The sequence below is a fragment of the Rana temporaria genome, chromosome 4 (genome assembly GCF_905171775.1).
Source record: "Rana temporaria chromosome 4, aRanTem1.1, whole genome shotgun sequence".
In the NCBI taxonomy this organism is placed as follows: Eukaryota; Metazoa; Chordata; class Amphibia; order Anura; family Ranidae; genus Rana; species Rana temporaria.
Genome location: NC_053492.1, coordinates 204,666,659 through 204,683,407, shown reverse-complemented (window position 1 = coordinate 204,683,407; position 16,749 = coordinate 204,666,659). Strand labels below are relative to the sequence as shown.

Below are 16,749 nucleotides of genomic sequence, written 5' to 3'. Positions count from 1 at the left end.
ATTATATAGTAATATTCAGCCAATTAGTGATCTATAACGGTTTTGGAAATGGATCTATACAAGTTTCTATTTTTCAAGATCTGTAGGCACATGTCTTCATACTGCTTAATGTCCACAATGACAAGGTTGGCACCCTTGCCTGCAGGTTTGATAACTATTTGGTAATTAATTTGTAATGGTGTCTAGGCCCTTCTTTGGGAACTGGAGAGATTACCAGATCTATAATTATACAAAGCAGTCTTTTCAATTTCTTTAGTAATTTGTTGGACAAAGGCCCATATATTTGGATTGTTACTTAACAATGGGAGGGTACAGGATTTTGTTTTAAAGAGGATGCTGGGCCAGAGAATGCCCCCAATACTGAATGGTTGGACATGGCGAATATATATATAATAATTAATCTGATCTTTGCTATTGTTCTTTTCTTATAATAACATTTTTATTATTCTATACTATCATCTTATACTTTGTCTCTTTTGAACACTGACTATTTAATATATATCCCCTGAGGAAGACCTTAGTGGTGAAATATGTCAGGATAAAATATCACATTGTCACGACTTTTGGAAAATATCTTCTGTGATCTGCTAAAGAGACAATTTGTTAACCTTCAATTTTAATGTTAAACTATTTTTAACGATGTATTATTAAAATGTGGTATTTTTATAAAAACTCTTTTGTACTTATGATTCCTGCATATATACCCTCTAAGTGTATACTGATTGGTTTGCGCAAAAGTTACAGCGTCTAAAAACCACTGGATATTTTTTCAGATCTTAATTATTTTGAGGAAATAACTGTCAGGGCACAGACCTTTTACGGTCTCTTTCCCTAGTTGGTCCTGGGTGGAATCGAACCCAGGATCTCTCCATTGAAGGTCCAGCTCTTTTGTCTCTGAGCCACTGCTCAGTTCTATTCTGTGTGCTGTCCATTGGAGCCTGGTTCTGAAACCTGTACTTCTGTGGACCAATCAGTGACCAGTGCGGCCTATTTAAGCCAGCCTCTTCCTCTTTGCTAATTGCTGGTTCGTTGTAAGCTTTACCCTGTGAGAGAACCTTGTAACCTGAATACCCTGACCTGTTTGACCCGGATTGGACCTTGACTGTTCTCTGCCGTCTCCTACACTTGACCCCTGCCTGCTTATCGGATTTGCTGTTGTCTCCTGCCCCTTGACCTTGGCTTGCTCTCACGGACTTCCTCTGATCTCTCCAACTCCTGACCCACGGCCTGTGACCCAGATTTGCCTTGTTTCCTGTTGATCCCTTCTGGACTTACCTGCCTGTTCCTGCCTGATCAACGACTGTCTCCAGTCCTCTGCACCTGCCCTGTTTTCGTCAGCTGCACCAAGTCTGCCTACCAGTTCCCGGCACAGGTGCCTCCTTGTGCCGTCCCTCCTCTGTTCTAACTCCAGGGAGTGGTCTGCACAGGGTCGCAAAGGTGAGCCGCCCTCAGCATCTCGGCCTCGGTAAGTAACGTTCCTGACAGTACGAACCAGCCATTATGTCTGAGGCCGACAGGGCATGCTCACCCCTTGAAAACCTGTGTCAACAGGTGTCTGTTTTGACGAATGCCGTTCAAAGACTCCAAGAAAGTAAGCCCTTACATAATGGACTGACCGATAACATGGAGTCCGCAGACTTGTTCAAAATGCTCACTTCCTTGGCTCTGCAAGTCTCTAGCCTGAACCATACCATTCTGGAACTTCAACAAGAAGTTCAAATATTTAAAGGGACAGCACGCCCAGCCCCGGAACCAGCATGTTATGAACCATTTGTTGTCATGCCAGAAAAATTTGATGGTAGCCGTGCATCCTTCTGGTGCTTTAAAACCGACTGTGAGCTATTGTTCACCCTTAAACCTAGGACCTATGCCACAGACTATATTAAGGTTAGAGCCTCCATCAACTTGCTTACAGGGCAGGTCAAATCGTGGGCTCACCTGCTGCTGCAGGAAAAAAGTCCAGTCTTGGACAGCTGGGAGACGTTCATGTCTGCTCTGGACTCATATATTCCTGCTTCCAAGAGGACCAGCACTCCCAGGTCTGCTCTTACTCCACGGGGCCTACGGGTACCCAGGGACAGGAAGCCCCAGTACAGTTATGACATCCAGCCAACCCAGTGTGTGCCAAATTATGAAACTCTGTATGTGCCCAGCCATGAAGTTCCCACACCACCAAGCCTTGACGCTCCTGTGGATGCACACACGCCTACCTTGGAGGAGGAGGAACCCATGCAGATCGGGGCCATCCGGTCCAGCCTATCTGAGGAAGAAAGAGAGCGGAGGAGAGGCCATGGACTTTGCTTTTATTGTGGTGCTAGCGGGCACCTTATATCGCTTTGCCCAACTCGCCCACCTCGGCCAAAGCTTCTTCAGGTGGGTACTATTGGGAGTTTCTTCTATGCCTCAGAATCTGTACCTACCTTTCCAGTGTCTTCGGTTCCTGTGTCCCCAGTTCCAGTGTCTTCGGTTCCTGTGTCCCCAGTTCCAGTGTCTTCGGTTCCTGTGTCCCCAGTTCCAGTGTCTTCAGTTCCAGTGTCTTCCGTTGCAGTGTCATCCATTCCAGTGTCTTCCGTTCCAGTGTCTTCCGTTCCAGTGTCTTCCGTTCCAGTGTCTTCCGTTCCAGTGTCTTCCGTTCCAGTGTCTTCAGTTCCTGTGTCTTCAGTTCCTGTGTCTTCAGTTCCTGTGTCTTCAGTTCCTGTGTCTTCAGTTCCTGTGTCCCCAGTTCCTGTGTCCCCAGTTCCAGTTCTTATGTCCTCAGTTCCAGTTCCTGTGTCCCCAGTTGAAGTTCTCCCTCCAGACTGCACATATGCCTCAAATGGTACTATGGTCCGTAAACAGGATCTGGAGATATTGGAACGAGCTTTACAAGCAAGGAGGGCACCCCCTACCAGAACTTCAGGATCAACTAAGCCCAAAAAGAAAAAGTAAAGATCTACATGCTCTCTGTTCTATCCGAGCTTCCATCAGGAGCATCCGGAACTAATGGACAGTTTGGGCGTCCGGAGTCCGCCCCTAGGGGGGGGGCACTGTCAGGGCACAGACCTTTTACGGTCTCTTTCCCTAGTTGGTCCTGGGTGGAATCGAACCCAGGATCTCTCCATTGAAGGTCCAGCTCTTTTGTCTCTGAGCCACTGCTCAGTTCTATTCTGTGTGCTGTCCATTGGAGCCTGGTTCTGAAACCTGTACTTCTGTGGACCAATCAGTGACCAGTGCGGCCTATTTAAGCCAGCCTCTTCCTCTTTGCTAATTGCTGGTTCGTTGTCAGCTTTACCCTGTGAGAGAACCTTGTAACCTGAATACCCTGACCTGTTTGACCCGGATTGGACCTTGACTGTTCTCTGCCGTCTCCTACACTTGACCCCTGCCTGCTTATCGGATTTGCTGTTGTCTCCTGCCCCTTGACCTTGGCTTGCTCTCACGGACTTCCTCTGATCTCTCCAACTCCTGACCCACGGCCTGTGACCCAGATTTGCCTTGTTTCCTGTTGATCCCTTCTGGACTTACCTGCCTGTTCCTGCCTGATCAACGACTGTCTCCAGTCCTCTGCACCTGCCCTGTTTTCGTCAGCTGCACCAAGTCTGCCTACCAGTTCCCGGCACAGGTGCCTCCTTGTGCCGTCCCTCCTCTGTTCTAACTCCAGGGAGTGGTCTGCACAGGGTCGCAAAGGTGAGCCGCCCTCAGCATCTCGGCCTCGGTAAGTAACGTTCCTGACAATAACATGGTGTAGGTGGATTTCTGCCAATCACAGGTTGTGTTACTCCCCTCCAGCCTACGTCTTAGAATAACAGGGAGGTGAAGCCTCTATCAATCAAGATGTAATATCCCTCCCACCACTGTGTATGCACCCACATGTGTGACACTATAGGCTGGGCTGCTCAGATGTGATAGAGGGTGAGTGCTCAGCATATAAACTCACTAAAAATTGAGTATGTGCAGAGTTGTCACTATAGCTGCAAAATCCCTAGCTGAATTGGGGACTTTAACAGAAGGGGGAGATAGAGAACAGCAGGATCAACCAGGCTTTTTACAGTATACAGAAAACAAATCTTATTGTGACTGAGTATGAGCAGTATGTAATACAGCATTTATTGATAGTTTTTTTTTAATGTGGGTTTAGTTACACTTAAACATATAAGAAAACTATCATGAGCTATAAAAACAATAGGTATGGTTAGGAAATATTGATAATATCTTCTGACAGTATAAATGTGAGTGTAACGCTACCCACGAGGGAGCCGCTGGTGTTTTTGCCTGGGTCTTTCCCACTTTTACTCCACAGCCAGGCACAAGGTAAATTTCCACAGCCAGGTGCACACACACACTTATGCTTGTTATTCCAATAACCAGTGTAGGGGTTTTGTTTTTGTTATTTTATTGGAGAACTTGGATAGGGTAAGAGATATAGTGGGGTACTTCCAAATTGAACTGTTCACACTGAGGACTATCTTCCTTTCCTATTGAAAATTGACTGAAGTCTTTGCCAAGTGGATGCAGACTTCTTCACAGCAACTACAAACAGATTGCAGAACAGAGTAGTGTCCCTTAGTAAAGTAGTGGACAGTTCTGAATAAAGCTCTAAGAACACTAGCCATCGTTCTTCTTTGTGAGGGCCCTCTGCTGAATTAGAGCACAAGAGGGTATAACTATCTAAGGATCCTTAGGGGGTCTGTACTCACAAGGCTCCTGCACCGGTAGTCTTCTCTCTCTGCGATACCCGAGACCAGATGCACTGGTAGACTCTGCCTCTGTCAGCTATGATAGGACAAGGGTTGCCACACAGACTTCAGGCCTTTGGGTCTCCCACATGAGGCTATATTTCAGCAATTCAGGCCCTCAGGTCGCCCACCTGAAGCCACATGGCAGCAAGTCTTGGGAGAGACAAAGCCTCTCCTCCAGCCTGGTGCAATCCTCTGTTAGGAGTGATCAAGAGCCAATGTGCTCCTGGAACATAAATACAGGCACACAGCATGCCTAAGGGCACCTCCTTTTCTAATTGGCCAGGGTTGTATGAATATGCATGCTCCCATCAACATGGTTTCTGCCTACCGTTAAGCACTTTCCATAGTTGCTAGGACAGTGTGAAACTTCAAGACAGCATGAACAGCACCAGAGCACACCGAGCAGACCACACTAGCTGAACACTGTTCACTGGTAAGCAAACAGCAAATACATTTACCTAGCTGTCTCTCTGTTAAGCAGAGAACACAAAAACTATAATACAGTACACTAATCCTAGCACCTACCTCGGAGGATGCTACATGAGCACGAGAGGAGGACTGAGCTGGGAGTAAAAGGGTGGGCGACCCTGGAAGAAGATACATCACTGTTTAAACATCGATCAAAATGAGACCCACAGTCAGTGACACATGCTGAACATTACATAGCTACCTCATTCAGATTTCCAATCACAGTGTCTGGTAGACAAAAGTCTTCCTTGAGTTGCTAAAATATCATGATTCCAAATGTGGAGAGCTACAAAAGCAGCCAATGTGGCAAGGTATTCAATAAACCGAGACCTTTAGGAACACTTGCCTTTCATTGTACACACCGATACAATACAGTAAATAAATCACCATGACATATTTTAATTTAGCCCACATAAGTCTACCATGTCCCCCCGAGGCCTAAAATTCCCTGTCTCAAGGGACTCCTGAGATAGGACTTGGCACACTTGGCAAGTACTGGCCTCCATGACATTAGCAGTTTTGTAGACAATCTCATAAACCTAATATATTTGCTGTTGTACTATATTAGGTTACCACATTCTTGGTGTTCTAAATTTGTTATTTTAGCCAGAATGTCAAATTACCCAATTTAGATGTATTCCTGTGTATGTATAGTCAGGCAATAAAATATTCAGATGTGAAGTGCAATAATCAGTTGATTATGGTGACCATAAGTTTTCGCTAAGGCATGAATGTGTCTATACAAAATATGCTCATGTGTTCAGTTTTCATGCATCATGCCTACTCACACAACTTTAAATAAAAAAAAGCGAAATTTCTTACCGTAAATTAGAATTTTGCAGATGATCGCACACAACAAAAGAATACTCATGGTGCCAGTTAATTTGCCCATTGTTTCTATTTATCTATCTATCCTCCCTATCCTCTTTTACAGTGCATTATGTCTCTTTGATCGTCTACTCTTACTTATCACTCTCTATATATGTGTGACCAGAATTTAGGGGGCAGTTCCAGGAAATACTGCACACTCTGTTCAGTGCAAACGTATACCACTTTATTATCCAACAATTCATTAAAACTGAGAAGAAAGGTCTCTAATGATTAACATATCCCTTTGGTCACACATTTTTCACCGCTATATATTAGTGACACTCAGTCAATTGAACCATGACAAATCACCTAAGAAAGGATATATTTTTAATAACAATTATGTCCATTAACAATACTAAAATTGATAAATTACTGCAAGTAATTTACACCTCCTCTTTTTTAAAATTTTTAAAGATAAAATATTCAATTGTTTATATTACCAAAAATGTGTGAAAGACAAAAAAACTCAGCATGAATTAGACATAGTTGTTAATAAGAATTTAAACTACATTACAACATGTCTGGGCAGGATAAAGTTAATTTCTTCCCCTTTTTTGAACATGAATGTTTAGGCGGATGCATTTTCATGTCCATGGGTGGGCCTGAGTGGGGGAAATACTGCATTTAATCGGGGTAAAGCGCACACCGCCGTATAGCGCGCACCCCCAACCTAGAAGGGAAATTTGAGGAAAACAGAAAATAGTTACAGTTTGAATGCCCCTCGTCAGTGTCTTGCCTGGCGTCCATCGGCGTCCATCGGCGGCCTTGTCATCCGTCTGCGGCCTCGGCGGTGTCCTCCCTGCTTCTCCCGCTCTGTTTCTGAGCCGATCCCCGCTTCCCGCGCTGTGTTTGAACACCGCCGCCGACATATACCGAGCACAGTACACTCGGGCACGCTCGGCCACGCTCGGTTCCTCTCGCATAGGAGGCGGCACAGGGCGTGACTGCGTGACCGCGTGACCGCGAGGGGAGCCAAGCCTGGCCGAGTGTACCCGAGTGTACTGCGCTCGGTATATGTCGGCGGCAAGGTTCAAACACAGTGCGGGAAGTGGGTATCAGCGTATATCGCGCACCCACGATTTTCCCCTTATTTTAAGGGGAAAAAAGTGCGCGGTATACGCCGATAAATACGGTACATCAGAATTTACATTACACAATATTGGGCATCCCGTGTGCAGGAAGCCTAGGGATTTTTGATGGCGCTATAAGCCTCCACTGAAAACTATGCCATTCTTTTACAGCAGCAAACAATACAGCAGATTGTTACTATAGCAGTCTGTAACAAGCACATTAATTGTGACATGATTGTCAAATATCTAGTGGTTACCTAAATCAATATATAGCCAGTCATAGCTGTGCCCCTCACATGCCACGAACTGCATTAATGGGGGGCAAGTTGACAAGACCTGTAGACTGGTCTCTGCTGAAATGTAATGCAATACAAGACTTACATGCATGGGTAGGAGGATATACAGAGGACAGCTACATCATTGGCTTGATGCTGCAGAAGGTAGGTAAGAAATATGTACAGAATGATTTTTTTTTAAATTCCTGCTCCTCACATTAAAATGTTTATGTAAACTATTAAAAACTTTATCCTTCAGGTACACAATTTTGTATTGCTTCATCTGCCAATCCCTTCACTTGCTTCCCCTACCCCACTGTATAAAATTCAAAATGCTAACCACAACATACAAGGCCATTCACAACATCTCCCCCATCTACATCACCAACCTCATCTGCAGATATCGCCCATATCATCCTCCTGCTCTCTAGCTCCCTTGTTACCTCCTCAGGACTTCTCCAGAGCCTCTCCCATCCTCTGGAACTCCCTGCCCTGGTATGTCCGATCAGCCCCTACCCTGTCCACCTTTAGGAGACCCCTGAAAACTCATTTATTCAGGGAAGCCTATCCAACACCCACCTAACAACTGTCCCCAAGCCACCCCCATTAAATCATTCTCTGCAGCTATTACCTTTTGTACCACCACCCCCTCCCTTTAGAATGTAAGCTCTATGAGCAGGGTCCTGCTGTACCTTCTGTATTGAATTGTACTGTAATTGTGCTGTCCCCCCTCTACATTGCAAAGCGCTGCGTAAACTGATGGCACTATATAAATTGTGTATAATAATAATAATAATTTTACTTCTACTACATTCAAGGCTTCGTAGAAGATACATAAATACATTCAAGTATTATGATATTTTCCAAACAAAAACAGTTTTCTTACCCATCATCTTTAAGCTACGACTAATTAAATCATTTTTCTAAATGTAATTGTTGGAAATATTTCTAACATGAGTTACTTATTTAGCCAAATTAGTTTTTATTGAATATTCACATTTGCCAACATTGCACAAAACAACTTACAGTCATCTGTGCAGAAAATTTGCTTGGCGAATTATTGCATTTAATTTAGTGAAAGAGTGGAATGCTGTACAGTAAGCCACAACAAGCAATTTAGCTTTAAGTCTAGGTTCACATCTATCGAACCCTCGTTTTTAATAAAAAAAAATCCATGCAGTTTCCATGCATTTTGGTTTTATGTTTTCTTTTTTTCCCCTCTTCAAACACACTGTATATAGCTGGTTGACAAGGAGGGGGCCAGGAAACCTGCCGCTGCATCCTTAAAAGAGAAGTATGTTTTTCTTTTCTCATTTTCCAAAAACTTTTGGCAAAACAAAACTCACCATGCCACTTAGAAAATACACTGTGGTGTTTACTCTCCAAAAAAATGTCATTTTGTAGGTGTTTCCACTGGCCTGGTGCTCCATGGCCTCCAAAAATGTGATGCATAGTCAGGAAATTAGATGTGTAATTCATGCCTCCAGAATACCTAAAGGTGTTCCTATGGAGGCACCCGAGCTGAGTCACAGCTCTGTGTGTCTTTTCAGACACGGAGCCCGATCAGGTCCTGCCCTCTCTCTCACCTGATTGACTAGCTGACTTAGATTGATGGCAGTGGGAGCCAATGGCGCTGCTGCTGTGTCTTAGCCAATCAGGAAGGATAATCTCGGACGATTGAGGCACTTGTGGACATCGCTGGACAGAGAGGGACCTCAGGTAAGTGTTAGGGAGGCTGAAGGGGGCTGCTGCACACAGAAGGTGTTTTATCTTAATGCATAAAATGCATTAGGATAAAACACCTTCTGGCTTTACAATCCCTTCAAAGCGCAACTTAAGCAGAAAACCAGAGATGCAAAGGCACTTTGTGGACTTTATGCAAAATATATTTGACAGAGATCATGCAGAGCCTGCACCCCACTAAAAGAGGGAGAAGAATGCTGATGCCTTCTATCCTTTGGCATGTTTCACCCACACAAACCAGACCAATCCAGCGTTGGGCCTTGAATAACAGTCTAATAGGAGTCTTGATTGAGTTCAGACAAGAGTCCGTAGCAGTAATGGCTGACATTCAACAAATGTTTCACTGTTTCATTGTCAGAGAAGACAACAGAGACTACCTCAGATTTCTATAGCACAAGGACAATGACATAAGCAAGAAAGCGCTAGATTATCGAATAAAATATGGTCTTGTAGTTGAGTCAGAACAGGGTTGATTTATTAAAACTGGGGAGTGAAAAATCTGGTGCAGCTGTGCATGGTAGCCAATCAGCTTCTAACTCCAGCTTGTTCAATTAAGCTTTGACAAAAAAAGGACCAGATTTTGCATTCTCAGGTTTTAGTAAATCAACCCCACTGTGACTGGCTGCACTATTAGCCAGCCTCACTGTTACGGAACCATGAACCAGACGTACAACAAGAGATAAGTGAAAATAAGAAGGCTTTATTGAAAATCAAGCTGTAAAGCAAAAGTCCAAACGGATGGTGAAACCAGAGGTCAGGAACCAGAAGGGTAGTCAGACTAAGCCAGGAACAGGAACCAGCAGGGAAGTCAGACGAAGCCAGGATCAGAACCAGAAGCAGCAGCAGCAGTCTTAGAAGCATGTGAACACAGGAGGACCAAGCAAGGAACTGGAGCCACAGACCTCCTAATATGTGAGCCAGGCATCCAGCTCCTCCCAGTGGGAAGGAGGAGCCGCAGGGTGGGAGGCTACAAGAGACCTAGAAACCAAGATGGCCGCCAGCACATGTCAAACGAAGGAGACAGGAGAGAGGTAAGACCATGACACTCACACATAAGTTAGGTAAAACCTTATGGTTGAGCCAAAAATGTCACCGTCCCTCAACCACTACCCCCTTTAGCTGCAGAGGAAGTGGCCATGGGTGTACACATGATGTGGCTCTGATGCTTTGCTTGGGAACTGTAGCAGGAATTATACTCCAGATACCTAGGGTTGCTACCTCATCCCTTTAAAACCAAACACATATGAATTATAATATAATATACTATAATGTCTTCCCTGATGTTGTAAAGCGCTGCGTAAACTGTTGGCGCTATATAAATCCTGTATAATAATAATAATAATAATAATATACAATATATATACTGTTATATACAGTATATATATTATGTTGAGGACTAATAAATAAAATGAAAACCATACATACTGTATATGCCTGAACCATTAATAGACCTAAAGCTAAACTGGGAAATTGAATCCCCCAGGTCCTCTGAAACTCCCCCCCCCCCCCCCACACACACACACAATTGACGTGAGGAGGAAGTGAAGAAATTGAGCAAGAAGTGCTAGTTGTTCTCTTGGGAATGCCCGGGATGCTCTGCAAAACAGGTGTCATTTGAATAGCAATAAATGTTGATTTGTAAAATAAAGGTTTTATACACTTAATCGATATGTAAAACAAAACATCATCTAATAAACTAACACTAATTATTATTGTTTTCCTTTATAAAAATTAATGAATTTAACAACGTCTCTTACAATGTTCAGGACATGGGGGGGGGGCATTATCAATTCTGTTGCACAGGGGGGCATTTATCAATTCTGTTGCACAGCTAGATGATGCTATACAAGAGCAGTGAGACAAATTATTATTTATTATAAAATTTGGCTTCACATCTTCATCTGCTGCTCTAAATTAGCACTGCAACAGAATAAAAGTTGCCTCTAACCACACACTGTGCATCAGTTTTGAGTGTAAATTTGTCTCATCTTTATTGTTAAATCTGTTGTAGACCTATGAAAATCTCTCTTAGTTGGCTGCCTAATGATCCGTGTACAAGGGTTGCAAATTCATAGAAAAATTCTTGCATTTACTTTATGCAATGAGAGGCAACCTAATTTGCACTAGATTGTGTCACTAATTTGCTTGTATGACCATCATTGGCCTCCTGTTTAGAATGTTTTTTCCTCTGAGAGTACAGCTGGCTAGTAGGCTGATTTAAAGCAGACCTTCAGTCATTTTTTCAACTTTCAATCTATTCAATCTTCTGCCCTTGTTGTTTTAACTTTGCATAGTAAAATATTTTTTTTCTGCCAGTAAATACCTTATACAGCCCACTTCCTGTTTCTTGTTTGGTAAAAAGCCTAGGCTTATGACATCATGCACAGCTTCCTCTCTCATTCTCGTGAGAGTTTGCCAGGAAGGGATGTGGGGATGAGTCATAAAAAGACCAATAAGAGCTGCAGAGCTGGAGGTGTGTCTGTGTAAATCCAGGAAGTGTAACAGGCGGCAGCTTCAGTTGCCCACAGTTAAAATGGTTGCAGCCACTCAGATTTCTGCAGCATATTTGTCAAGTACAGAATCACTGTATATATATACAGTACAGACCAAAAGTTTGGACACACCTTCTCATTCAACGAGTTTTCTTTATTTTCATGACTATGAAAATTGTAGATTTACACTGAAGGCATCAAAACTATGAATTAACACATGTGGAATTGTACATAACAAAAAAGTTTGAAACAACTGAAAATATATTTCATATTCTAGGTTCTTCAAAGTAGCCACCTTTTGCTTTGATTACTGCTTGGCACACTCTTGGCATTCTCTTGATGAGCTTCAAGAGGTAGTCACCTGGCGCAGCACCCCATCACTCTCCTTCTTGGTCAAATAGCCCTTACACAGCCTGGAGGTGTGTTTGGGGTCATTGTCCTGTTGAAAAATAAATGATGGTCCAACTAAACGCAAACCGGATGGAATAGCATGCCGCTGCAAGATGCTGTGGTAGCCATGCTGGTTCAGTATGCCTTCAATTTTGAATAAATCCCCAACAGTGTCACCAGCAAAGCACCCCCACACCATCACACCTCCTCCTCCATGCTTCACGGTGGGAACCAGGCATGTAGACAGAACACCGACACCCTCACTACCGGAGGACTTGCCATCTACTAGTCATCATTCTTCTTGAGTGGTCGCTTGTAGCTTGTTCTTTGACTTGGTTACTCATAGAAAAATACACTCCTCTTGTTAGTCGTGCTAAGTTAACTATCTTTTGTAGTGTTAGGTCATACCCCATATTTGCTTTACAGACCCAGGTTCTTTGTAATACTCCCGAACTAACATGCACACCTCTGAAAAATTTCAGACCAGGCTTAAAACAGTTAACATAACTTTACTGTTAAAATGCAGCATGATAATACAGCAAGAACAATGTCCTTTCAACCTGGGTGTCTTCTGGTTTATTCAGGGGTGTCTTGGCAAAATGCCTAAAATGTTATCAAAAATTGTATACAAGCCAGCAGGTAGATCAAGCCTGCCTTTTAGTTACACAAAGCAATGGGTTTTCTTTATGCACCATTATGTCTTTCTAGACACTGGCATCCTAACAACCAATGATGTAATCAGTTGATAAGGAGTATTAGGGCCCTTTCACATGTACGGACCGTATGTCCGCATTTTTATCCATCCGTTTGCGGATGAAAATGGGACATACATGGGTCCCTATGTGATTACAGGTGTCAGCGGATGAATATCCGCTGACACCCGTAATTTGTTTGCCTCCGCAAATATCCGCATTTGCAGACGGAAGAAATCCTATTTTTCTTCCGTCTGCTGGATCGGATCGGATGAACACGGACATACGGTCCGTGTTCGTCCAATCCCCCATAGGGGAGAGCGGAGGAAACACAGGGCGGTCCCTGCACAGTGTGCGGGGACTGCCCTGTCAGCTGCCAGCTCAGGGGGGATTTTACGGAGGATCCCCGCTGAGCTTTGCGGACACACGGAGGCGGATCATTACTGATCCGCTCCGTGTGAAAGGGTTCTTATTGTTGCCACCACAGCATTCTTGCTTGACCCTCCTGTGCCCCTCTCCCTCAGCACTGGGATCGATTTAGCTGACTGACGAGAAACATTGGAATACACTAGTTAGTACTGGTTTGCAAAAGTGTATTTGCTTTGGAAGAATAAATCACCTCTAACGTTTTTGTGTCCTACGTATGGATGTAGCTGCATTGTGTAAAACTATTAGAATCCTTTTTTACTTTTTAGGATGGGGGTGCCTTGAGACTATCCATAATTTTTAAAGGGTGCCTTGAAATGTTATATAATTTTAAAGGGTGCCTAGACTGAAAAAAGGTTGTCTCACGCCTAGATTATGCAATCTAAATGGCATGTGTCAACAGGTGTTTGTTAGCTTCTCTCCCCATACAAGACAATAGGAATGCAAACACAGAAGCAGGTCAAATGCAAAGCTGAAGGAGATCTGAAGAACAAATGCACCTGACAATGAATTATACAGTAAATTACATCCCTCAAACTGACATCTGAAGCTGCATTTGCCTACTGACATAGCCCCAAAGCATCAACATGAATGACAGTCCCAATATTAGCTGTCCTGTCTTTAAAGGTTTTAGACAATGGCCTACATGCTCCCTTGGTAGTAACATAGACATTTTAAGGTACAGGTCAATTTAGCTGAAAAGCAAAAGACTGTAAAATTCTACTGAGCATGTGAGTGCTCTTGTCATTTGCACTATTAAGGCCGCGTACACACGGTCGGACAAAACCGATGAGAATGGACCGAGGTTCAGTTTTATCGGTCCAAACCGACCGTGTGTATAGCCCATCGGTCTGTTGTCCTTTGGTCCAAAATTTTAAAACCTGCTTTAAAATCGAACCGATAGACCGCTGAGCGATCGGGCCAAACCGATGGTTAGTACACAAAAGCATCGGTTCAAAACCCGCGCATGCTCAGAATCAAGTCGACCCATGCTTGGAAGCATTGAACTTTTTTCAGCACGTCGTGTGTTTTACGTCACCGCGTTCTGACCCAAACGGTTTTTGAACTGATGGTGTGTACACACATCAGACCATCAGGCCACTTCAGCGGTGGACCGATGAAAACGGTCCGTCGGACCATTCTCATCGGATGAACCGGTCGTGTGTACAGGGCCTAAGACATCCAACAATGAAGTGTCTTTGAAGTGGCATTTCTGTAAGGATGTTTTCTACACTTTTTCGGTTTCTTCATGGTAACCTCCCTGGATTTTCTTTAAGATGTGGACATCTTCACTGCTACTTTTTGAGACTTAAATGTTCCTATTCATTTGCTGAACTCAAGTGAAATAACAACCTCCTGATAAGGGGTCCTGCTCCTCCTTGGTGAAAGCAACCTCAGAAGCTTATATTAGCACTTTCTATGATTTTGGTGGATAATCAGCTGATAACAGAAACTGGGTAAGAGCAATGGCGGCCGATCCATTAGGGGCGCAGGAGTGACACTCCCTAATCCATGCACCTGGCTTCTAATCTACTTGCAGGGCGCTGGACACATAGATTTCAATGTTTTTTTTTTCTTTCCAATAATTTTTATTGAAAATTGTACATATCAAATCTTGAAGGCAAAATATTGTTTACACGAGATAATCATTTCCATGTACAAAATGTCTCAAGATACAAGAGGTGAGAGGAATATGGTATACCTTAACAAGGGTATGTTTTTATTTTAAAGCACATGATTAGAGCCTGAGGCTCTAATTGGTTTAAATTAAGGGTGGGCTCGGGGCACAGAGCATTGCTAATGACTAATGTCTTCCTGCTTCTCCTCCCAGGCCAATCAGGAAGCAGGTCCTCCCGGGCCAATCGAGTCTCAGGACCCACATCCTGTTCAGCCGGGAGGAGAAGCAACACTTGTTCGGCCAAGAGCCTGGAACGAAGAACAGCCTCCTAAGGTAAGGCCAGACTAATCAAAGCCTTCCCATTTGATTGCTGCCTTCCCACCCCCTTCTGTGGGGGGGGGGGGTTGGTGTTTGTGCAAGTGAGGGGGCAGGTCTGTTTGCCACACCCCCCCTGACCCCCCCAAAAAAATATATTGAGTACCAGCCACCACTGGGTAAGAGAATTGTATCACTTTATACTGTTTTTGATTATTTATTGGATACAATTATAATACGGGGAGGTCACAAGGCCGCTCAGCCCCTCCTGCAGTAGCCTTGGAAACTGTCCGAGAGTCAAGTGACTGACCTGAAGATCGCGCTAAAGCAATATATACAAGCCTCGTTTTTATAAAAGACTTATACAATGTGCTATATCTAACTATAATAGAGGGGCTGGCAGTGACCATATATCAAATTTTATTTGTACTATTAGCAGCAGGGATGGAGGGGGGTGATAGAGACACAGAACACAGAGCTGACAGGCAGGGAGGAAGGGGTGAGGGGTAGAGATGAGAGGCAAGCAGGGCTGCGGATGATGAAGGGATGTATGCTGACTACGCTGGTCAGGGCTCAGTAGCCCTGATTTTCGTGGTCAGCGCAGAGAGGGGGGATACAGGAAGTGTCAGTATCAGCCAGGTTTTTTACCCTTTAGAGAGGGGTAGATTGCACAGTACAAGCACTGTGCTATTTAAACTGCTTTAAGGGAAATGGGGGGTTAACAAACACTCTAAGCCTAGTTTACACTTGCAGTTGAGGGGGGGGGGGATCAGTAAAAACAGGCGGTTACGTGTATTTTTACCTCCCTGCTAAGCTACAATGGTAGCTTAGGAGGGTATACACATGCTGTAGCTGCGATGCCTTGCCTTGCAGTATGGTAAACAACATTGTATCATGTGTTACCTTTGGCGAATGGGACTGCCCTGCAATCATGTAGTGTGGGCTTCTAGGGTTTAATACAAGCATTGAGGAGGTGATATAACACCTCCTCAACACCTGTCAAATGTCCTCTGAAAAGCAACACTTCATAGATCACTTTTAAGAGGGCACCACTGGTTTAAAGGAGCCCTTAGGGCACTGGAGCCTGGAAAATAAAAATGTGGGTGTGTTTCCTGGCCACCTAGCCACTCTGTTTTTTTTTATCTAGCTGAGTCTCAAACAGCTTGACAAAAAAAAGGAACAACAGGTGTGCTGCTGTGACAGGTGTTCTATGGTGATGTGAGGGTGAGGGTGTTGGAGCCAACTGTGAGACAAACTCCAGACAAAACAAAATGAATTGGCCCCCGTGTAGGCTGGTAGCCAGGAGACAGAATCATTGTGTTCCATTTTATAAACTGCTCGTAATATAAGGCTTTCTGTTTTGTTCAATAATCTGTTTCAAGAAACACCATAGGGAGCATCCCCTAAAGTGACATTAGTCATGTGGACTGCTTGCAGAGTTCATTGTGAATCAATGCAAAACCTCGCAAGAGTCATCATATTGACAATAAAGACAATTATTTAGTCTGACATAATCCTACCTCTTTACATTAGATTATATGGAGAAAAAAAAATCCTAATGTTACTTTGGGAAAAAATCAGTCAGTTATATACCGTACATTGCATACATTTTAGTCAACTTCAATGTAGAGTGTTATATGTAGATGATCTGTTGAAACCGACGCTTGCATTC

General features: G+C 43.8%; 1 protein-coding gene across 1 annotated transcript in view; it reads right to left on the bottom strand.

Annotated features, from left to right (window-relative positions):
- Nucleotides 1–6,078, bottom strand: part of LOC120935692 (5-hydroxytryptamine receptor 3C-like) — a 37,552-nt gene extending 31,474 nt beyond the window's left edge. The window contains exon 1 of the mRNA XM_040347745.1: nucleotides 6,009–6,078. Coding sequence (XP_040203679.1) covers nucleotides 6,009–6,078 — 70 coding nt within the window. The remainder of the gene's footprint in view (nucleotides 1–6,008) is intronic.
- Between the last annotated feature and the right edge of the window lie 10,671 nt (nucleotides 6,079–16,749).